At 40.5% G+C, this 24,775-nt stretch overlaps 1 protein-coding gene across 1 annotated transcript; it reads right to left on the reverse strand.

Moving 5' to 3' along the window:
• Positions 1-3,176: 3,176 nt before the first annotated feature.
• On the reverse strand, positions 3,177-21,343 carry DNAJC25 (DnaJ heat shock protein family (Hsp40) member C25). Its single transcript, XM_032634958.1, is given in 7 exon segments — positions 3,177-4,392; positions 5,774-6,244; positions 8,288-8,440; positions 20,948-21,027; positions 21,030-21,078; positions 21,080-21,184; positions 21,186-21,343. Coding segments are annotated over 7 exon segments (1,077 nt in total). The 5' UTR covers positions 21,282-21,343; the 3' UTR covers positions 3,177-4,269.
• Between the last annotated feature and the right edge of the window lie 3,432 nt (positions 21,344-24,775).

A 24,775-nucleotide genomic window follows, 5' to 3' on the forward strand; every position in this document is an offset into this window, starting at 1 on the left:
TGAAAGTTCTTTCTTTTCTGAGTGGTCATCTCAGCTGCTTCACCTCGTACCCCAGGGTACAAGGGGCAGGCGGCTGCTTTTAAGACACACAATTCCAATCCTAAGCAGCATCACTTTTCCACTCTAGCACAGTACTCTGCACAAAGTAAGGGGTTCAAATACCTATTTAAGTAACAAAGAAACAACGGGGTTGTAATCATCACTAAACACTCTATTACCATGGATTTTAACAAACGAGACTCCTGTTCCCTCTGAAGCATTAATATATGCTAGCCATTTTACCCCATCTTATTTAATTCTCATGATAATCCTGTGAAGTAGTTAGTATCCATACTAACTATTAGAGACGAGAAATGAGGTTCAGAGGTTAACCTGCCCAAAGTCAAACTATTCATTGCAGAGCCAGGAACCAAACTTTGGTCTAACCGGCTGCAAAGCCTGAGCCATTCCCCTGCATCCTGCTCCCTCTTCTTGAGGTTATAAAAGGAGACACTGTCAAATGGGAGGAAGTTTCTTCATCCACTAATGAAACTGGGGAGGAGTCTGTAGGAAATCCCATACGTCACTGCTGTAAGACTGTGTGATCCACTCCATACATAATTGTCAAGGATACTCTGAATCCGTTAAGAAACTGATTAAAGTTTATGACAAATCATATAGGCTTTTTACTTAAATACTCATAACATTTCTCAGTTGCAGGCAATCTAATCTCCTTCAGACCCTAAACCTATGTAAATTCACAGGCTTATAGATTTTTAAGTCCTAATTATCTAAAAAGATCCCCTGGGGCTTCCCTGGTGGCACAGTGGTTGAGAGTCCGTCTGCCAATGCAGGGGACACGGGTTCGTGCCCCGGTCCAGGAAGATCCCACATGCCGCAGAGCGGCTGGGCCTGTGAGCCATGGCCGCTGAGCCTGCGCGTCCGGAGCCTGTGCTCCGCAACAGGAGAGGCCACAACAGTGAGAGGCCCGCGTACCGCAAAATAAATAAATAAATAAATAAATAAAAATAAAAAGATCCCCTCATTTCACAGATGAGGAAACCAGAAAGGTTAAATTTGTTTAGCAAATTTTATTTAGTTATCAGGGGCTAGATTTGGCTTTAGCCCATATTTAAATGTGAAGAGTATCACACTTCGTAAATAAAATTAATTATAACTCATCCGGGGCCTTCCCTGGTGGTCCAGTGGATAAGACTCCACGCCCCCAATGCAGGGGGTCTGGGTTCGATCCCTGGCTGGGGAACTAGATCCCACATGCATGCTGCAACTAAGAGTTCACATGTCACAACTAAGAAGTCCGCATGCTGCAGCTAAAAAAGAAAAAGGAATTCATCTGTACACAGCTATTTTGTATCAATACCAACATTTATCTGCCTCAATGGCACAATCATAACTCAACAGAGACCATCTCTGATTTAAAGTCTTTAAGTAGCTAGACCTGTTCATACTAATGTCTAGTAAAAGCTATTTCTCTTTAATTTCCACAGAACTTTCAGTATGGGGCTGGCACACTGGTCCATAATACTAGCTGCGTGTTAGCTTAGCAGTTGGCTTCTACTCAAGGAAATATTTGCAATGTGTGGGTGTTAAAAGTTTCCTGCCATTTCAGTCCAAAAAAATCTCAAAGTAAATAAAACTACTGTTTTTCTAAACATAAATTCAGTAGTACTAAAATAGTTAATTCTATAAACTGAATTATTTTTTCATGTAACATTTTAAATTTCTGTATACCACTTGTAGTGTTTAAAATTCTACTCATGGCCCCTACTTGATAGATGTGTTATGAAACTTTAACCCAGGATTTGTAGAACTTGGAGAATTCATAAAGAAATAAGACCAGTGAGGGAAGGGTCAGTTTTAGAAACTGCTGTGAGGATATCTGACATGAATGTAAGTAACCCTAAGGGTAATTTTAGCACAGACCTCAATTATAGGAAGTGATAACAGAAAGCAATAAGCAGCTATGCTCTATAAACCCCTGAATTCCAAGCAAGGAGGAAATGGTGATAGCCCTAAAATGAAGCACAAGAGAAATTTTCTAACTATAGTGGGGTTCTGGGATCCCCTGCCCAGGATTCTTCTCCAAGTGTTTCTGAAATGGAGAAGCTTTTGGTTCTTTGGTGGGGGATTGGCAGAGTATGGAGATAGTAAAGATACCCAACATATGTGAACGACACTTGTGACACAACTAATTGCCCTTCCCTTCCTCCAGGATTTTGAAGCATAAAGCCATTTTGTTGAGGGAAGGGGAGAAAAGAATCATAGTCCTTCCGTTAAGGAGAGTCCATGCATCTCACCCATACAGTGACCATGATTCCAAAAGACCAACCAAACTTTTACCAAGTGAGCAGGCTGCCAGGAACAATTCCAGAAATAAGACTTCTATATAAAGACAGAAAGAAATACAGCAATCTAGCATATATGCAAAATAATATCCAAAGATACATAGTTTTTATCAGCCAACCTTTATGAATGCTAACATATTCAGTCCTCCTATTTTTCCTTATCACTAGGTTTTTTTGAAATACAGTTAATCATAAATTTATTTGAAATTTTAACAGAAGGGCAAGAGCCTCCATTTCTTTCTGTTCTGCATAACATATGGTACCCACGTCTAATCTTAGATGATAATGCTGTTGTGTGGCACGGGTGTGGTAACATCTTCACTGGGACAGGGGTTACTGACTGCAACCACAGCACTTTTCAAAGGCATTTACCTATGGTTTAGAGTTGGGCATTTGGGGTTTGAAGCACAGCTTCCTGCAATTTAGCACTGTAATTTCTCCACCCTCCCAAAAAAGAATGAATGCATAAAACACTTTCATCTGAAGTTTACAAAAATATAAATATTATATAATTTCAGCTGCAAAAGGCCTTAGTGATAATCTGATCAAACTCCTCCCCTAATTTTCTAATGAGGAATTGAGGCCTTCACTCACAGGCTAAATAACCCACCTCAGGCCTTTTGCTATATTAGCAAGGATGGAACTCTTCCCTCCTGCATCTCTGTGTGTGTCACATATTTGGGCTGAGCTCTTGAAAGGACTAGTTTACTTTGAATAGAAACAGATTCTGCATAGCTACTATGCTACACTTTTATGCTATGTCTTTTACAGTTATATAATGCAAAAGCAATATGTTAATCTTTGACTTAAAATGTCATACCAACAAACTTGTGATATATTGCAACCGTTTTATTAATATGATGGACTGGGATATGTCTTTTAACAGGAGTATTGATTCACTACCATGAATGTGTTTCGATACTTTGCTGCAGTATCATACTTGATTCAGTCAAATTATGTGTGAATTACTTTCACTTTCACACGTATAAAACATTTACATTTCATTGTTTGATAGACCAGCACACAGCCATGCACCCCTTCTTTCTGGTTTATATGCATGTAAATATGCTCACATAAAATGTATTTTTCACCACTCAGGGACTTCATAATATATGAACTTTTCATGACACTATTTCTGCTCTTTTTTTTTTTAATTGAAGGGGGGTAAAACAATACTGTGGTACAAAAGACCTTCTTACAAGGCTCTTTCTGGAGAAGTGTTTGAGAATACAGTTATAGTCCTATAATGACTGTAATCAAGATCATCCTACAAGGACATGAAGGTAGATTCACTCTCCTGGAGAGTTTCTGATCTTAGTAAGAATATTATGACTGGGGGGGAGATATTATAAAGACAGTCCAGCAGAAGACTCTCCTAGAGAGATATTTTGAACATAAATCAAACCTATAATGACTGTCATAAAGATGACATGATAGTTGAATCATTTTGCTGAAGAAGTCTGTGTCTAGAAAGACACTCAAAAATGTAATTAAACGCTGTTATAATTTTTATGTTTTGTGAAACTAATAGAGGCCACGAAAGCAGAAAAATGTAGCACTATAACAAAATAAGGAAACACTTTTGAAGAATAAACACTTAACACATAAAATTTTTAAATGGTATCTAATAAATTTTCATGTCAAATTTTTTAACCAAACATATAAAATTTTTAAATGGCAACTAATAAATCTTCATGTCAAATCTTTTAACAAAATCCACAAATTGATTATAAAAATTGAACAATCATAAATGTCTTATGTATAAAGTTTGAAGGGAAAGTTTAAATTTCTACATTATACTGTTTCATCAAATACTTGAGGAGTTTTAGTTACTGCTGAGGAACAGTCAGTACATTTCTAAAATAATTCAGTTATGAAAATAGTATCACAATGAAGGTTTGGCATAGTAGCATTCCAGCAATCTTCAGTCATCCACAAACATTAACCGTCCAGGCCCTTCATTCTTCATCCACCTCCTATATCTCTTCCATCTAGGATCATTTGCTAATCTTTTCTTTAGTTCCTCTTCTTGTTCCTGTTTGTAGACCTGTAAGTATAAATAACATAAACTAACTTGACAATCCAAAGAGAAACATTTGTCATTAGCTTTATGGCATGTTTATATTTTTCAAATATAACTTTAGGTAAAAGTTTCCAATGAATGTATTGGTTTGTCTTCTGAAGACCACGCACCTAAGATTACTAAGCAATTAAGCACTTTAATGTTCAGTGTTAAATAAAAAAGAATAACTTGTGCAAGAACTCGTAATTTTTTTCACTGACTTCTGTAACCTGGAAATACATTCTTTTCCTCCTTGAAATCATATATAAGCTGAGTTTAAAGGGTTTAAACATTTCCTCTCTACGACTAATGTCCAATATTAAAGAGTCAACAGTTTATTTTTCTAACATGGTACTCTGTAAATTTAATAGATGACTTTCAGTTTTGTTGATCCTAACCAAGGAACAAAGTGACCTTATAAATACAGTTGTCTCCAAATTGAACTTACAACTAATTTTATCTTCAATGATAATTATTGGTTTTTCAGAATATTTTTAAAGTTCCCAAAGAAGGTTAAATAAACCACAGAGGTTAAGAACAAAGAACATCTTTCATTTCTATAACCTTTCATGTATATCAGTTGAAGCTAAATGGACAAGTTTTCATAACCAATTTCACAGCCATATCAAATTTCAGAAAGAAATTATTTTACTTCCAAATTTCAGGAAGTAACAACTAAGATAACCTCATGTAATGCCGTGATAATTCAGCCCAGGATAGCACTCTATGACAGACAGAGTTTACTGTATAGTGGGCAGCTTCAACTACTTAAAAGTGAAAACTTATCAAATAATTTAGGAGCTACCATGTTACCTTCCATTTTTATGTTCTTTATAAGTAGGCTGAATATATCTACTTGCCAAATCATTCTGGCAATTCATAGTACAGTTTAACACAACAAATTAGACCATACTGTAAATTTTTAGCATTAGTAAATTAAAGTATTTGAAGTTCATCTTTTGTTTTTTTGTGTGTGTGTGTGGTACGCGGGCCTCTCACTGCCGTGGCCTCTCCCGTTGCGGAGCACAGGCTCCGGACGCGCAGGCCCAGCGGCCATGGCTCACGGGCCCAGCTGCTCCGTGGCCTGTGGGATCTTCCCGGACCGGGGCACGAACCCGTGGTCCCCTGCATCGGCAGGCGGACTCTCAACCACTGTGCCACCAGGGAAGCCCCTGAAGTTCATCTTTTAAAAAGACAAATGATAGGTTAAAAACCCACTGTTCCACTACTAAATATAGTCATACAGTCAACAAAAGTAAGATCTTTCTATATTTAACTCTTCGATTTCAGAAATTTGAGCACACTTCTGTGATCTCATCACATACCTAGTTTTAAGTTGGTAAGGAAGGTTACAGTAATTACTCACCTCATAATTCTCCTTTATCCAAAGCTCCCGTTTAAGAAAAGTTTCTTTCTGATGATCTTCTAGACTATCAAACTGAGACTTTGACATCTTCATAGATTTACGTATGATATATAGTCTTTCTTCTTCCCCATATTCTTTGCCTTTGATGTTAAAATTATAGATCCACCGGCAATACCAGACTATATATGAGCACAGGTGAAAGGGAGCTAAGAGAATTTGAAACAGGAGAAGGTCACGGAACTGGGGTTTCTGATAGCCTCCCTTTATATCTATTTTACTTTTTATAATGTTCTTTATGATGTTCTCCTCCTCGTCGCGAATTTCCTCTTTGGACTTTTTGTTCCTGCCCTTCTCTTTGGCTTTTCTCAGCAATCCCTGCTGCTTGGCAATCTCCATGGCTTGGATACGGTACTTGGGCACCGTGGCCAGGTAGCTGATTGCCTTGTTGTAGCTGTTCCACCAGCTGAAAAACTAGAATATTTAACAAAAAAACCTGGGTAATTTTTATTACAAAATTCATCTTGGTGAACACAACCCCCCCACCCCGCTGCCAAAACCTATTCTGATTAAAAACAGGGACCTCAAAAATCTTACTCTGTAAGTTGAAGATACAGTTGAATAATGCCCATGTGGACATGGGATCTCCAGGCCTGATAAGTCAGATAAGCCCTGAGCTGAGCCAAAAAGCCACTGATTCTCCACAGGAGACACCCAGGATCAGAGGATGGATCGGTGGAATCACATCACACCTGTTCATTTCACATCTTTACCATTTGACTCTTCCCTAGATCACAATTAAGAAATCCCTTTTCTTCTATTTTTTTTTTAAGGTTGCAGTCTACTTACTGGAGGAAGAATCGAATGGTAAAACTAGCTGGTGAGGAGTTTCTTTCAAAAAATCCCTGGGTATAGACTCGGGCAACTCTAAACCATCTGCACATACCACAGTAACGCTCGTCACATTCTGAACTGAAAGATTCAAATATGTTTGAACTCTTTACTTATTTGGACAGGAAGACATTAAGTCACTTCATAAATATATTCAACCACAAAGGGTTTTATTATCAGAAAAAGTCCTACTCCTCACATAGTACCTCCACACATTTCAGCTATTTTACTGAATAAATACAGCAGTTGTACCAATAATATCCTGAAATATTATAGTAGCAATCTATTAGGAATAGCAAAAAAAAAAAGTGATTAGGTATTACATTATCTAAAACAGAAAAGTAAAGTTGCCCTTCCTCTCCCTGTTGAAAAGGAAACACTACAAAAGCTGATACGTTTAAAATATACAGCTTTAGGGCTTCCCTGGTGGTGTAGTGGTTGAGAGTCCGCCTGCCGATGCGGGGAGCACGGGTTCATGCCCCGGTCTGGGAGGATCCCATGTGCCGCGGAGCGGCTGGGCCCGTGAGCCGTGGCCGCTGGGCCTGTGCGTCCGGAGCCTGTGCTCCGCAGCGGGAGAGGCCACAGCGGTGAGAGGCCCGTGTACGGCCAAAAGAAAAAATATATATATATATACACAGCTTTAGTTTTCAATAGGAATTCTTTTGTCATATCAATTGAATTTCATTTCTGGGAATTAAACTGGAGAAGTAATTCTGAAACTAGTAAATTGCTTCATTCTAGTCACTTGACTTTCTTTTTTCTTCTAGAGGAGGATATGATAGGTGTGGTTAGTTGAGGAATAATAGTAGGGAAAACTCATTTCAGGCTAAACTTGTATTTCTGTGATATTTTAAAACAACATAAAAAGTTACTGTAGCACTTTTAGTCTATTTCAGTGGTTCTCATACTGAGCAGGAGTGCCCTTAGCCGTCATGTGGAAATGTGTGAGACATTTTTGTTTGTTACAGTGATGGCAAGCTCTACACTCCTGGCATTTGGTGGGTAGGTGCCAGGACTTGTTAGGCCATATTAAGGAGCCTGGAATTTTCCCCAAGTTTAATGGGAAATCATTGAAAAGTCCTATGAAGGTAGTTTGGTCCTCGAACAATGTGGGGGGGCACCACCCTGTTCAGAGTCTGAGTGCAGCGTATGGTTGGCCGTCCGTATGCACGGCTCCTCCCTATCCTCCAATTCAGCCAACCTCAGAAGGTGCACTGCTGCGGGTCAGCACTGCAGTTAGTGAAAAGAATCCGTGTGTAAGTGGACCACTGCAGTTCCAACCCATGTTGTTCAAGGGTCACCTGTAAATGATATGGTCTAGTTGGCATTCACTCTGGCTGTTATATGGAAAATACTCTAGAGGGGGAAAAGAGAAAAATATCTGACTTTTTTGTTTGTTTGGTTTTGACAGTTATATAATGACATTCATGATTTCTTAGATTGCCTGCCAATAAAGATTCCAATGTTATCAATTGGTTAAATAAATATTTTTCTAATATAAAACATTAATCTCACCTGGAAGTAAAATTCTATAAAAAGGTACTTCTAGTTCAGTTTTAACGACTAGCACTAGCCAATGTGCACTCCTGCACATGCACATAGATAAACACATCCATCAATACACACCTGAAACACTGAAATAGCACACACACTGACCAAGATCACAACTCTCACATCCACTTTAGGGGCTAAGCGCCTGCTGTAGTAGTGGTAGTAATGGCTGTAGTACTCTTCTGGGTGATCCAGCATGTAATCATAATCTTTTCGAGTTTCTTCATCCTGTAAAATAACAAGAGATCCAGTTTCATAGGACAGCTCATAAAATGGTCTTAGTTAATAATCTGTTAAAGTCAAATCTAGAATTTTGTAATTATGTAATCAATCTGAATAAAAGAACAAACTGTTAAAATCAAAAAATTTCCCATAATTCCTCAAAGGGACACACAAATTTGTTTCCAGAACTTTAATACTAGGTATAAAGCATAATAAAAAAATTTCCTCAAATTCTTGAGGAGTATTAGTCCTCCTGGAAAAAATAAAAACACTTCAGTAGCAATGAACCATGCCTTTTTAGCCAGTGCTGTGGTGCTAATAAGGATGTCGCCGTGTTCTTATAATTTAAGAGCATGTTGACACCTACTCTCAGTAACTGTTGATAGAAAAAAAAAAGAATGTTTATCTCTGTTGTATATATTCACAATCATTTCCCAACCTTGTATAGAAGGTTTTCTTTTGAAAGCAATGATTAAAACAACAAAAAAGTAGACAAAACCAGTCTATGCCCTCAAAATTGAATTATGCTCATCCCAAGGAAACATTGAGACATCGATGCAGTGTAATGGTCAAAGTCTAGCTTTGTGATATCAGGCAAAAATTTTAGCCTCTCTGAGCCTCACTCTTCTTCACTTGTAAATTAGAGATATTAATAGCTGCCCTACTAATTTTACAGGGTTATTTTGTATATCAGATGACATACAGTATACAAAAACAGGTTAAAAATATGTAGTATTCACTATTATAACACATTTTCACAGCCCAGTTCATAAATAAGGTAATATATAGCTCTTTCTTAATCATGCAAACATGTCGAAAAAATTATAGCATTCTGAAATGCTGCTCAAATGATCACAAATAAAGCATTTCTTAAAACCTTCTCTAATTTTAACCAGTTACTAAAAGGTAATCTTTTACTGAGCTACATAGGTTGAAAAGCTACCAAACTAGGTTATGATTTGCTTTTTTTTTTTTAAGCCCACAGGAAACCTATTTTTCAGCTTGTCTTGTTTCCAAAAAAATGTTAAAGACTGAAACTACAGCAAATTCTTTACTCTCTATAAGTGAATACAACATAAACCGTTATGAAAAAAAACTTTCTTTAACCTAGATGACTTCTTTCTATGATAAATTAATTATTCAACATACATAAAGTTGCAGATTATTGGCTCAACATTTCAAAATCTGCACTTAGTGCTTTGTTACCACAGAGGCGCTGGGGTCTGTTCAGGGCCTCCTCCCGAGTCCTCCAATATGCTGTTTCTTAGATTTAAAATAAGAAGTTTGCTAATGATAAATCTTTCCTGTACCCATTAATATCATTATATATTTTCTATTAAGAATTCTGAATTTGAATGAGCACATTCTCAGTAACAGTTCTTTTTTTAAAAAAATAAATTTATTTATTTTTAATTTTATTTTATTTTTGGCTTCGTTGGGTCTTTGTTGCTGCGCGCAGGCTTTCTCTAGTTATGGCGAGCGGGGGCTATTCTTCGTTGCAGTGCGCAGGCTTCTCATCGCGGTGGCTTCTCTTGTTGCAGAGCATGGGCTCTCGGTGCGCAGGCTTCAGTAGTTGTGGCATGTGGGCTTCGGTAGTTGTGGCTCACAGGCTCAGTAGTTGTGGCACACAGGCTTAGTTGCTCCGCGGCATGTGGGATCTTCCCGGACCAGGGCTCGAACCCGTGTCCCCTGCATTGGCAGGCGGATTCTTAACCACTGCGCCACCAGGGAAGCCCTCAGTAACATTTCTTACGCTCATTACATTCAAAATATTTTTTACCTCTGACTAGAATTTGAAGCTAGATGAAGTAGTATCTAGTATAATTAGATGTAAATATATTTAAAGTCTATTCCATGGCACTGTATGGAGGGCCAATATGCGAATCATCTATTATATAAGGAAAGCTGAGCTCAGGCTGATATTATTTTCAAATTCACTCCTTGTATGTTCTCTTCCATTAGAAAAGACTTTCTCGGGAGTTCCCTGGTGGCCTACTGGTTAGGATTCCAGCCTTTCACTGCCGTGGCCTGGGTTCAATCCCTGGTAGGGGAACTGAGATCCCGCAAGCTGCATGCCACACGCCTCAACTGTCAATCCATTCCTCCTATAAGCCATCATCATATTCTAGAGTTTCTAACCGAAAGAGGGTAAAATGTTACAGGTCATACAGATAGCTCTGAAGACTAAAGCCTATGTCCCTTGATGTATTTCATTCTGAGTACTTCAAGACATCCTTTGAGAATTTTTCCATTCTCCCTCCATTTTTTTGCCCTTTTGGCTAATTTTATAGATATGCTCTGCTTCTGGCCTGAATTCGTTGCCTTTTATACTCAGCCTCCCAATCTTGGCAGATGCTTTTTGAAATGTATTTCTTCAAACACGATTCTTCTCCTTGCTCCAACTAGATTACAAGTAGTTTTGAAACTAACTGCCCCCCTGAGATGAGATTCCTACAGTCCTCCAGCATCACTATCTCTGCACAGTCCATTGCCCATTCTGTCTGTACTCCTCCTGGTTGAAGTATACAGCAAGATCTGTGAGTGTCACTGAAATCTGCTCTGTGAATGTCATGCGTCTAGTGGCTGTTCTCTCCTTTGTTCTCTTATCTTAGTGAAGGTCACAGTCCACAGAATGCAGATATCCTTCTTCAAGCTTTTCACCCATATCTTCCCCCAGAGTCACCATCTTCTCACTGGTCCCTAGATTTGTGACAGAGCTTCATTTAACAGGATGGTCAGCTAATGCTCCAGTACCAGCAACTCCAAAATTTATACCTTATGTCTATCCTCTCTACTGTAACCAGAGCCTGTAGGGTCTATTCAGGGCCCTCTGTAATGAGTCCTCAAACTACCTCATCCCTGTAAAAGGTTTCAGGGTCAAGTCTGACTTCTCTTAGAATGGTTTTCTTTTCCTTGGGGCCACCATAATTTCATGACCCTGTTTTGGTCATGATTAGAGACAAGAAGGTCTGCGATCTCCTTGTTACAGCGTTTATTCAGCCATAGTCTTCTTTCTTTAATGTGTTTAAAGCTTTCTCTCCAGAATGAAGAAAATGGATTTTAGGCTTAGGCATGCATAATACACTTTACAAGGTTGTTCAAGGTTGGCACAAATTGAAGAGTTAGGGATTCTCAACAATCTAAGTCAAAGTCCTACTCTTCAGTAGCCTACTAAGTTTAGAATCAACCTAATAAGAACACAGGATACCAGGAATATTAGCAAAAAAGAAAAGACAGACTGGGACCCAATTAGAGAGTTTCATGTACATTCTTACATATTTTTATTTTTAATACCATATATTTTTTTTTTCCTACCCATCTTGGGACTAAAGTAGCCTCACAGTTTTTTTGTTTGTTCTGTCCAATGCTTCCCACTGTCTAGTAAGGTAAGTTCAATTTTCCTTGTCATGCAACAAGGCCTCCATAACTGACCCAAACTTACCTACTTAAGAAACATCTTATCACTCTCCCTTCTTTTGCCCATAGCAAACATTCAGATAGCAATTTCTGGAATTTGGTGTGTTCTTCAAGTACAGCATGCTCTTTTATATCTATGACTGAACAGATAATTCACTTTAACTCAAATGCCCATGCCTTTCTTCCAACCTCATGCGCTCCTATTAATCCTTTAGAACGTAAACATTAGTAGACAGATTTAGACCACTCTTATTACACTTATTACTTATTTATTATAGCACTTATCACATTGTAATCATCAGTTTTTTTCTTTTCCTTGAATGAGAACTTCTAGAAGGCAGGTAGGGTGATTCCTTAATCTCTGTATATCCAAGGCCTAGCACAGTGCCTGGCATTCAATAAATATCATTTCAAAACTGAAGGAAATTTTGTAAAGGCTCTCCCTCACTCTAGACATCTCTCCAGCCACACAGGTCTCCATCTCACCAGGAAGGCGAGACGGGTGATTAGGCCACAAAAACTTGGGCTTGGCAGAAATGACTGCTTGATTTCATAGCTTATGAAGATACGCTAATGTGGCTAAAATAGCTTAAACCTTAAAACAGTGTAATATCTTACCTTTCAATAAGGTAGTACTTTTTCTTTCAGCAATTTTGTGGATCTTAAGGTCCCAGGGTCAGGAGATTCCAACTTCTTTCCAAAACCAAAACCTTTATACTTGTTTCTTCCTCCTCTCTGTCCTGAGCCTTGACAAGCAGGGCAATAAGCTCCTTGTTTCTAATCTCTACAGGAAAAAATGGTGCTTCTGCTGGTGTCCACTCCACTCCCAATCCTCTTGGGCATATGCAGGAGGACTGGAACATAACCACCAATATCTAGATCAAAAGTGAACAAGAGGAAACCCACAAGCAAAGAAAGCACTGAATCCTTCCTTCTCTTATGAAAATGATCATTCCCCCCTCCCCAGAGGCAAAAATATATTATGTTCTTGTCCTTGAAAGAAATAATGAATTGTTTGATTTCAATAAACATAAATTGCAATAATTAGATATTGCAGCCAGGTTCACATTAAAAATCTTTGATTATACAAATAATAGAAACCATTTAGAATGGCAAAGGCCAAGAATCAATAATATATGAAAATATAGTAATAGTTTGTTCATTCTTAAATATATATAGTAATCCTGTTTTTAAGAGAAATACACATACAAATGATCCTTTAAAAAAATAACATCTGTTCCCCTAAATTTCTTTCCAGGCCATTACACCCTACTAAAGAGGAAGAAAGTTAACTGCTCTGAGTTTTCATTTCTCTTCCTGTTCCCTACCCACCAGCCACTCGTGCAACTATCTTCTACGTCTTCTATTCTCAGTCTACACGTGGTTATAGCAACTTCCATCATTTGCAGTATCACCTATATATCATATACGAGTGACACTCAGATCTGTTCTCCCTGCTCCTACTATTTTCAGATACCTCCTGAACATTTCCTAAGTGTAACATAAATATCTCAAATTCAACATGCTCAAAACCCACATCTGCTCCTGTGTCTCAGTTAACGGTATTGCCATCTACTTGGTTACCTGAGCTTTAATCATTTAAAGTTCAGAAAATAGTTATGCAGGGCCTTAAGCCATGTGCCGAGCACAAAGGAGGATTAAAAAAACAAATAAATTAAGGACCTAGCCTCAGTAACTCTCCCATCTACAAGAAGAATCTAGCAGGCAAGAAGAGCACAATTCAATGTACTAAGGACTAACTGTGCCTGAGACCACTGGTAATGGGATTCACAGAAGACATGAAATGAGTGCTAGATCCTAAAAGCAAGTAAGATGTGGTAAAATTTGTTCCAGGCAAGGGGAACAGCAAGTGTTAAGGTACAGAAGCATCAGTGTATAGAACAGATTCAGTGAAGCTTAAGCACTGGGGAAGTTTAGGGAAGAAAGGAGCAGTAAATGTGGCCAGGAAGATAAGTTTGGATAAGAACCAGAGGGGATCTTATATGCCATGCTAAAGTGTTAGGGTGTTACTGTCTGTGCTATTCAAACATAACGTGTTTTCAAGTATGAGAAAAATAAATAGCATTGAGTAGAAGTATATATTTTTGGATGATAACTCTGATAGTATTGTAAAGAAAGGAATGAGGGAGAAACAGATTTTAGAGACTAAGAAGTAGAACAAATAGGACTTAGTGATTAAAGGGGTACAGGAATCAATCATGTTAAGCATGATACTGATGTTTCTAATTATAGTCACTGTGTGAACCATGTTATTCTAAGAATAAAGGAAGAGGACAGCAAGTGTGGAGAAGATGCAAGGGAAAATTGTGGAAGATTTTGAAGTGGGGAGGAAAGAAAATTACTGGATAGCTTTTCAGTGTCTGGAGCCTCCAAGGATTATCTTTTCCTGTAGGAGGGGTGTGCCTTTATTTGTCTTTGAAAAGTCTATTTTAACTTTGTAGAGAAAGAAGTAACTTGTGGAAAACTAGAAGTAATGCAAATAATTCTTAGTCACAAAAAGACAAATTGTGACCAGTGGAATTAAGGCAACTGACAACTGCCTTGTCATATTGACCAGTATTACAGGCATTTCAGCACTCCTTGTCTTGACTGTAAACTGTGTGGCACTTTTTCTCTTTTGAACCAGTTTTAATATCTTACTGGTTCCCTCATTAATTAATGAGTTAAATAAAATCTTTGACACGTGTTTATTTTGTATTTGTACAAGAGTCAAGCTCTTTTAAAATGTATGCTTTAACAAAGAAAACAGGATTAGTTTCATGTGTAATTTTGGGTACCTGTGCTACAAATGAGAGACAATTGAAAAATATGAACCTAGAGAATACACGGATTTCAGGGTTGTCAAGGATGTAGTTGAGTTTCATCAGGACGAGCTTAGAAAATAAAAAGAAGAGTACCCAAAGGACAGGACTCTAAAGAAATGCAATGTTTACAGTGAAGGCAGAGGAAAAGAAATACAGACTAAAAGAAATGGCTAGAAAGCTTGGAGAAAGGGGAGAGAATTACATGAAGGGAGTCAAGGGAGAACAGCTTAAAGAACTACGTAGTCAACATCAAATGCCACAAATAGTTCCAAAAGGAAGAGCAGCCCTCTGATCTGATGCTTAGAGCATCACTGTTCATCTTAGGAAGAACAGCTCCAGAACGTGTGCTGATGCACATGTCAGTCTATGACAGTTTAAATGAAAGGGGGACGAGGAAGTAAGGATAGCCAACAATGAGGAAAGAAGAAAAATGTGACCATAGCTTTAAAAGAAGCAAAATTAAGGAATGAGAAATGAACCAAATAAGAGATTCTTAAGTTACCAAAGAGGAATGATGAGATTCCAGAAGACTAAGATGGAAATAAAATGAGTTCAGCCAAGAATACCTTCCTGCCTTCCCCCAACCCATCTTCCATATCGTTCCCAGAACTTTCTTTCTGAAACAGACATCAGATTGTGTTACTTATGCACTTTAAAACCTGTGGTAACTCTTCAATACATCAGGTTCACATGCCTGAACACAGCTTAAAGGGTCGATCCCAAACTATTTCCAGTCTCCTGAAACATTCTCCCTACCATGCACCTGACTGGCTTCTAACCTAGAAACAGTAGATCCCCTACAGTCTCTAAAAATACAGTAAGGGTCTTTGTGCTGTGACTATCTCAGAATATTCTTTTTACCCATGATAAATTCGCACAAGCAAAATTAAAACGTCAAGTGCTTAGTTTCTGGCTAGAATTATATCAACTCAGTCGTTTTTGTGTTACTCAAAAAAGCTCTGATGGGTTGTTGATACCATCATGTGTCAGGTAGTCACAGCACTAGATTTAAACAAAGCACTAGGTATAATCAACCTTGGCCATAAGTAGGGAATAACAGGTGAAATTTTAAGGGATGAGTAAAAAATGAAAAACACTTATGGGTTCATAGCAGAAATAGCACATGTGGCACATAAGGTACCACACCCTTCTTCTGGGCCCATGGGAGAACAGTTTAACATGTCATCTTTTCCACTAAACCCAGACAAGGCCCCCAAATTTACAAGTGTTACATGGAGTCGAGACCAGTTACAGTTGGCACATGAAATGAAAATTATCTGCCATCAAGCTGACTTAACTTGGCTGTGTATCAGCCTCACAACTGTGATAGAAATTTACGTCATTTCTATTAGTTTTATGAATACCCAATTATTATGAATGAATGATTAAAATCTGGATCGATGCTGGAAAAGAAAAATAGTAATAGCAATAAGTGCAGTTAATTTTTTTCCTCCAGAACGAAGAGTTCCAGGGAAAAGCATAATAGAAGTGATCCTATATCTCATTCCTGGAACCAGCCTTGCACACTCATGACTCTATGTTTTCGTGGATCAAGACTTTTCTCTATCAGAAATGTCCCTCCACAATCCTTGGGGATTGTTCTAGATCCAGATCAAAGAGTGCATTCTTCTCCAATCCCCTGAGAAGAAATAATTGTGTTCTCTCAGTGCTGCAATATAATCTACACGTTTTTATTATATAACTTAGATAAATAATAACCAAACAATAAGTATCTGTATCCTTCTTATATTAAAAGCTTAAAGGCAGGAACTGTGCCTTTTTCATTGTTATGGTCTCCTCCCCCAGCACCTATGTCAGTACCAGTGAGAGAAAGGGTTAAGCGAATATACAAAGGGAGAACAATAAACAGTAACCATAACAGGGCAGGAAGTTCATAATCCCCTTTTTGTCAAATCATTCTTAAGTGCTAAAGCCCTGCTACATCAACCAGACTGGCAAAAAGAAATTGATGTGTTCCTGTGACTTTCTTGCCAAGACAAGGCTGGAGGAGCACAAGGCTCTCTCTACACATCCGTTCAATTTATCAGATAACCTGCACGCCAGTAATACCTCCAGACCTTTTTCTATGTTCTTCTCTCATGATCTTGCAAAATGCTGTCAACTCTACCATTTCTACCAATTGCAGTTTTTTCTAAGTGCGTCCTTACCACCTGTTTCCTCATCTGCTTATTTCTATGCCATCCTTCTCATTTTATCTAATTCATCCAGTTTGTATCTATATCAAAAATAATTAATGTTCTCAAAAACCCTGAGAAAATAATTTCTCCTTAAAAACAGAAGTATAATTTTTCTCTCATGCAGGAATTTTTCATTCATACCCATCCAATCTACTTTATCTGTACCACTCTTTAAGACTACAATTAATTTGGGGTAAAATGCCAAAGTAGGCTTCACATAACAATGTCAAAACGCCAGAAATCCACTTTCGATTTCCATCCTATCTGAATCTATCTCCAGATAGGAGTTTTTATTTTACAAGCATTCATTATCTATGTGCCAGACACTGTGCTAGGTGCCATGGATATACATGCAAAAATGAAGTTTAGTGGAGAGGGAGAAGGGCTACTCAGGATTTACAGTGCAGTGTGATAAGTGCTATATCCACATAAAAAGATCCAATGTTGACACAGCGAGTGAGAGTCTGTTTACTTAACTTCCAAAGTCCATGTGTCCCTGAATCCCCAGTAGTCAAATACACTAAATAGTTATTTCACCGCTTAACTCATATTATGAAACAATATAAAGCAGTGTTGAAATCATAATGGTTTCAAGTCCTGCTGAGATCTAGAGGTTTAAGTTATTTCAGACATGAACTAAGCATGACTTGGTAAAAGCATCTGACAGGTCCCTTTGCCTTCCATTATTACCCATCCTTCTTTTCTGGTTTTTCTCAATCTCTCTATTCACAGGTAGAATCTCTGTTGCTATGAAACAATGACCAACTGTGATAATATCTCCTTGTCTGACCAACTGCATTTAAATTATGTCAGTATCCTTATTTTTTAACAATTTCCATCTAAAAAAAACTCTCTCTCAAAGCGCATTTATTTAACCAAGACAACTTCAGAGTCATAAATCCACTATATCTTACACAAATATAATTCTCGGGCTTCCCTGGTGGCGCAGTGGTTGGGAGTCCGCCTGCCGATGCAGGGGACGCAGGTTCGTGCCCCAGTCCGGGAAGATCCCACATGCCGCGGAGTGGCTGGCCCGTGACCCATGGCTGCTGAGCCTGCGCGTCCGGAGCCTGTGCTCCGCAACGGGAGAGGCCGCAGCAGTGAGAGGCCCGCATAGCGCCAAAAAAAAAAAAAAAAAAAAAAAAAAAAAAATATAATTCTCATTTTGGTTATTCAGAGATGCTTGGTTGTTATAAGTTTTGATGGAACACCATTGTAAGATTATAATGAGGATATAATATAGCTTTTTATATCATACATGTTAAAAATGCTAAGAGACTTGAACACACCAAGAATAAGAAATTAAGAAGGTTATCAAAAAATTATGGGGAGAGAAAAAAGCTCCTGGCTCCAATGAATTTACAACTAATTTATTTCAGATTTCACAAAAGAAACAATTTCTGTTAGATACACTGTTCCAGAGATGGAATCTACCTGGGCATTCTACAAAGCAAATATAGAATCAACTTTTCCCTTCATATGCCAGCAATAACTGAACATGGCTGTGAAGGAGGACACAGTCTTCCCAAGGCCCTCCCTCCTTTTCAGCTCTCACAGGGTTTATTGCTATTCTTTATGGAGCAATATATAGTGTATAACAAAAAGAGCAAATAGAAATGAAATGCGGTCCCAGGTCTGCAGTTGCTGCCCCCATGAGATGATATATGGAATTTCAGGTAGGCTTCTGTGGCTCGTCTTCATTCCAGAGCCACTGGAACTTACCAGCTTCTCCCACTATTCTATCTGACCTGCTCGTAGTAAAGGCCAGGTGGACCTCTTATCCCTCACAAGCCCTCTTTCCAGTCTGTGGATATAATCCAAGCAAAACAGTGGTTGCATCCCTGTTGCCTCAAGGGGATGACCCCAGTTTATCATATCTCTGCACTACCCAGAAATGATATCTTCCGGCAACCTTCTCACAATTCTCCATTATGACAGCAATAAAATCAGACCACCCTGTTTGTTTTTAATAACTTCTTCCACACATGGCAAGTCAAAGTCCTCTTCCTTATTCCAGGAGAGAGCATCTTCAATGAAGTTTTTTAAAAAGTTTCTGAAGGTGTTCCACTTGGAAGTGGAACCCCTGTCTATCTCTATAAATTTAACATGGGAGTTTTCATAGAGCCCAACTAAGTCTGATTTCCATGGGTCCAAACCAAGCCCAGACACCCCTTTTCTCTCACAGATAATTTCCATTCTCCTGCAGTAATAATGAGTGGGGTTGGGGAAGCTATAGAACACTCTCTCCCACCCTCCATCAGTGCAACTACAATTCTAGTTTCCTGTTTGGAGGCATTTGCAGCTACCACAAACCTGTCCCAATCAAGAGTAAGTGTTACTTTCTCCAGACATACTAGTTTTTAACTGCTTCAAAGTTCCTTGTTCTTGAGTGGACACATTATTTATTGAGCTTTTTATTAGCTGGACAAATCAGTGCTAAACTCGTAGCAGCATTTAGAGGCAACCATTACAGCCAGATCAGCCTCTGAATTTGTCTCTTCGAGAAAATGGCAAGAATATTTAGAGTCCTGGGATTCCTCCCGGCCAGATTTTCTATAGTCTGTATTACTATCATTGCTCACCATTTTCATGCCAAATCTCCCCATCTCCAACCCCCAGCAGAAGGGAACAGTTGCCACTGTTTCTGCTGCCTCTTTTCTGGAAGTTCTCCACCTGCCCAGTGCTCCCTCTTGTGCCACGAGGGCTTTGGAGGACCAGTGGCAGGCCTTCTGGATGGCCGTCTGGATCCACTATCTTTCCTCACTGCAGAAAAGCAGACTGGAGCTTCACATGCTGGGGCTGCCCTGAATGAAGTTCTTTCCCATCTTTCTGAAGGTCTTTCCCTCAATCACTCCCTATCCCAAATAATAGGCAACCAAGCCCTCTGGCCTCAGCACTTTCCCAAACCCCCCATTCCTCAGTTAACTGCCAATAAAAATTACAATCTCACCAATGCTGGTGAGGATTTAGTGAATTTTATGACTCCATATTATCCAAACTGCTCTGGAAAGTAAGCCATTAACTCCCTGACTCAGTGTTTTCAGCTCTGGAAATCTAACCTGGAAAAATAATCCATGCTTAAATTATAGCATACCCACTCAAAGTAGTCACTAAAAGCAGACGATACAGCAACATGGAAAACTCTGCCTCAAAAAGAAAAGAAAAAGCTAGAAAAAAGTACCCTACAACTGCAACTGCTGTTGCATTAGCATGATGGGGCCCTTGAAGCAGTAACACTTCCACCAAATATGTTTTGTACTTAGTGATTTCTTATGGTTTGCTTTTCCCAGCAGTAGAAGAAAACAGGATCAAGCTAAATCTCCCCATCCCCACAAGACTCAATAAAACCTTTGGCAAATGACTACACATATACTCACAAATATTTCCTACTAGAAATTCTCAGTCTTGAAACCCAAGTCATTAAGCACCTATTTGCAGGTCCTGTATAGGGGGTTACTCATTCATCATTTAACCTCATAACAACCCGTGGAGCAGGCATCATGGCCTTAATTGTGTCTGCGAAGAAACAGGTACTCTGACCTATTAAGTCACTATCCAAGGTCATACAGGGGTGTTCAGAGCCGGAGTCAAACATCCGGTGTTCTTAGTATTTTTCTACATCCTTAAACCCAAGCTAAATGTCACAATTAATACCATCCCCAGAAACCAAGTTTCTGTCAACTCAAATTCGGGCGATCTCACTGTCACTGGAGCCCTTTCCTGTGTTCTATCACAGATCTTGGTAATAATAATCACCCTGCTTTCCGAGAGTGAGCTGCACGTTATTAAAACATTTTCACTAAATCGTAAGAAACCCAAAGCTTTGCATAAAAAAGACTGTAACAAAAAGGAGGGGGCTGGCTGCCCTCCAAGACCGAGGGGGTTCCCATCTTTGTCAGTGGGCCGTATGCGCTCTCTCACGTGGGGAAGCGCGAGCATCCTAAGGGTGGTGGCGGTGGTCGCGCCCGGCGCCGGAGTCACAGGGAGCCTCGCTCCACGGGCCAGAGGCCGAAGGGGCCACGCCGCTCCCTTCGCCAGCGGGTCCTCGCAGCCCATCCGCGCCCCCAGGCTACCTTAAGAGTCCTCGTAGGCGGTGGCCACCGCAGGAAGGCCGCCTCAGCGCTCTGCGGCGTCCGTCCGGGGCCCTCGTCGCCGGCTCTGGCCGGTAGCGGTCGGGGTGGTAGCGCCGAGCCAGCTGGCGGTAGAGCCCGCGCGATCTCCGCCTTGCCTGCCGTGCGGCTCACCCCCAGCACCTCGTAGCAGTCCCGCGTGCCGCAGTAGAGCCCTTCCACCAGGGCCGCCGCGGGCCGCGGCAAGCAGCACCGCCAGCAGCAGGGGCGGCAGCAGCACCAACCAGCCCCGGCCGGTAGCGCCGGCTCCCCGGCGCGGAGCGATCGGCGTCGCCATCCCGGCTGGGCCACGGCTCCACTAGCCCAGCCGCACCCCGGCACTCCACCGCGCGCCCGGCTGGGCTGCTGGACCCAGATCCACGTCAGCACGCGGCGCCTCCCACGCAGGCGCACAGGGCGCGGCTGCTTCAGCCACTTCCGTCACGACCGTTGCTAGGGGAAGCAGCGGGACGCCTCAGCCGCTCGGCTGCTTCCGCTATGTCTGTGAACGCGTTCCTAGTCCCAGCGGCCAGAGGATTTGTCCTCAGGTGGACGGACCTAAAGGATGTCTCTGTGTCTGAGGTGCACTTAACCAGTGTATGCAGAGTGCTTTACTGTCCACAGTGCCCTTCCCAGGCAGTCTTTTAGGCATCATGACTTCGTTTGCTGCCATTGGTTGGTAGTCTGGCCCTCTTGCCCTCTGGTTATCAGCCTCAAGATGTGTGCCCTGGGTTTTAAAGCTGGGTCTCAGCCCCGACTCCGTCTCACTAACTCCATTCTCCCTTTCCAAAAGGAAATTTAACTTAGAGATTCTAGGCGCTCTCTGCCTTAAAGTTCATGGCCATCTAGTTCCGGGTTTCTTAGCCTCCGCATTATTGACATTTGGCCTGGATAATTCCTTTCCTTGTAGGGACTGTCCTATGCATTGTACGATGTTTAACAGCATCTCTGGCCTCTACACACTAGATGCCAGTAGTACCACCACCTCAGTCGTGACAATCAAAAATGTATCCACGTATTCTCAAATGTGTTCTGGGGGTACGGCTGCCAGAAAAGATGCAGGTCGCTCAGTTAAATCTGAATTTCAGATAAACATTTTTTTAGTATATTATGTCCAAAATATTGCATGGGACTCTATAGCAACATGAAGAACTTTACCTCAAAAAAGTTGTTTTCTATCATTCACTCAGTAAATATTTCTTGAGTCTTTACTATGAACTAGACACTGTTGTAGGCTCTGAGGACATAGTGGTGAGCAAGGTAGACAAGGTTCTTAATCTCAAGGAGCATATATTCTGGTGGAGGATGACAGACAATAAACAAGCAAATAAACTTTAAGAAATAATAAATTCTTTTAAGAAAATGGAACAAAATAAAGTTAAAACTATAGTATGGGGCTTCCCTGGTGGCGCAGTGGTTGAGAGTCCACCTGCCGATGCAGGGGACACGGTTTGTGCCCCGGTCTGGGAAGATCCCACGTGCCGCAGAGCGGCTGGGCCCGTGAGCCATGGCCACTGGGCCTGCGCGTCCGGAGCCTGTGCTCCGCAACGGGAGAGGCCACAACAGTGAGAGGCCCACGTACAGCAAAAAAAAAAAAAAAAAAAGACAATCCATATGGCTGGGCTGGGGGTGGGGCTGGGGGATGAGGAGTGGAGGGGATGAAACTGGAAAAAGCCAGATTATGAGGGGTCATTTTGTTCCATGTTGAAGAAATTGCTATTTATCCTAAGAGCAATGGAGAGCCAGCGTAGAGTTTTTAAGTAATAAAGTGACACCTTAAGATTTGCATTTCAGAACAATTACCCTGCCTGAGAAAACGAGCTGGGAGATATCAGGAAGACCGTATGAGACAGTTATAAGAGTCCAAGTAAGAGATGCTACAGGCGTGTTTCAAGGTAGTAGCATTGAGAATGGAGAAAAGTTGAGACACATTTATGAAGCAAAATGGGTAGTATTTAATCATTGGTTGTGGAGGAGTGAAGGAGAGCACTGAGTCCTGATGACGCTAAGGTTTCTAGATTAGGAAATCAGGTGCCATTCCTGAAATAAGGAACACAAACTTACAGTGTAAGATGATGCATTCATTGATACGTGTTGTGTTTTGAGATGCCAGCCATCTCCACATCAGATCATGTTGTTTCCATACTTGAAACATTTGACGATTCTCATTGAACCTTGTCTCCCATGAGGTTCTTCAGCTATGCAGGTTTCCCAGTCCACTTCCTTTGTGCACACTCCTCCTATAGAAGCTCATTGCTGCCTGTTCAGGGCTCTCCTTCCCAAACAGAAGGAGTTCCCATGCTGCCTGGAGATAAAGGAAATTTTCTACATTACAAATTTGGTCATGTTACTCTTACCCAACTTCACCCTCAGATTAGAGTTCAAATACCTTAACGTGGCTTTCAGAATTCCATAACAACGTAGGGTCTCCCATGCTTTGCTTCTGCCCATACTGGTCCCTCTCCGTAAAATATCATCCCTTTCCCACTTCAAGGTCTTCCAACCTCCTATAACCCACCAGACCTAGCCTAAGCATCTCCTCTCTTTGGACTCTTCCCTTCCCAGGTTTTAGTCCCAGAGCCGATTTAGAGCTCCGTAGTCAAGCTAAAACTAACGTAGGGAAGGCTCACTTCAAAGCAGACAGAACTTTAGTCTGTGGCTGTTATGAATTTATTGTCTCTGAGCTGCAAAGCCCATCATCCCTTGCCCCAGGGAACAGCAGCACTCTGCAGACTGCGTTTGCCTGTTGCCAGCTGGCTGGATGTTAAACTCTGCCAGTAGAGGGTGCTTGAAGCACACTGCAAGGCTGGAAAAGGAAACGGGGACTTTTTTTTTTCCTCAAGTAAACAGGTCTATGTGCAGATTTCTCTGTGTGGCATCAGTTTTCTTTGCCACCACATTGATGATGACTCCTGTTGTGGGTCGAATTGTGTCTCCCCAAAAAGATATGTTCAAGTCCTAACCTCTGGTACCAGTGAATATGACTTTATTTGGAAACAGGGTCTTTGCAGATGTAATCAGTTAAAATGAAGTCACTGAATCCAGCGACCTGATAAGAGGAGAAAACAGAGACGTGCGCACAGGGAAGACAACCATGTGAAGCCAGAAGCAGAAATTGGAGTTATGCTCCCACAAGGCAGGGAGCACCGAGGATTGCCAGCAACCACTAAACCCTAGGAGAGAAGCGTGGAAGAGATTCTCCCTCAGAGGTCCCAAGAGGACCCAACCCTGCCAACACCTTGATTTCAGACTTATAATCTCTAGAACTGTGAAACAAAAGTGTGTGTACACTTTAAAATGGCTAAGGTGGTAGATTTTATGTTTACACATAACAGAAAATTTTAAAAATAGTAAATACAAAGGGTAGCCACTACCCCTGCGACTGAGGGAAATGGAAATAAATAGGGAACTAAGAAATGCAGAGGAGGCTCTTGCCCCAAGTCTGAGATTATTTTTTTTATTGTAGAAAAATATACATAACAAAATTTACCATCTGAACCAGTGTATGTATGTATGTATTTATGCTGATGTGTAATTGACATGCAGTATTATATTAGTTTCAGGCATACCATTTTAAAGTGAGTGTACAATCTAGAGGCATGAAGTACTTTCACAAAGTGGTGCAACCATCACCACAATCTAGTTTCAGAAACTTTCATCACTCCAGAAGGAAATCCTGTACCTATAAAGCACGCATTTACTACTTCTTTCCTCTATACCCCTTAGAGTTCTCTTTTACCCCTTTTGGTTATTAACCATGAGGCATCATCAAGGAGGATGCCTAAGCTGGGG

The sequence above is a fragment of the Phocoena sinus genome, chromosome 6, assembly GCF_008692025.1.
Source record: "Phocoena sinus isolate mPhoSin1 chromosome 6, mPhoSin1.pri, whole genome shotgun sequence".
NCBI classification, from domain to species: Eukaryota; Metazoa; Chordata; class Mammalia; order Artiodactyla; family Phocoenidae; genus Phocoena; species Phocoena sinus.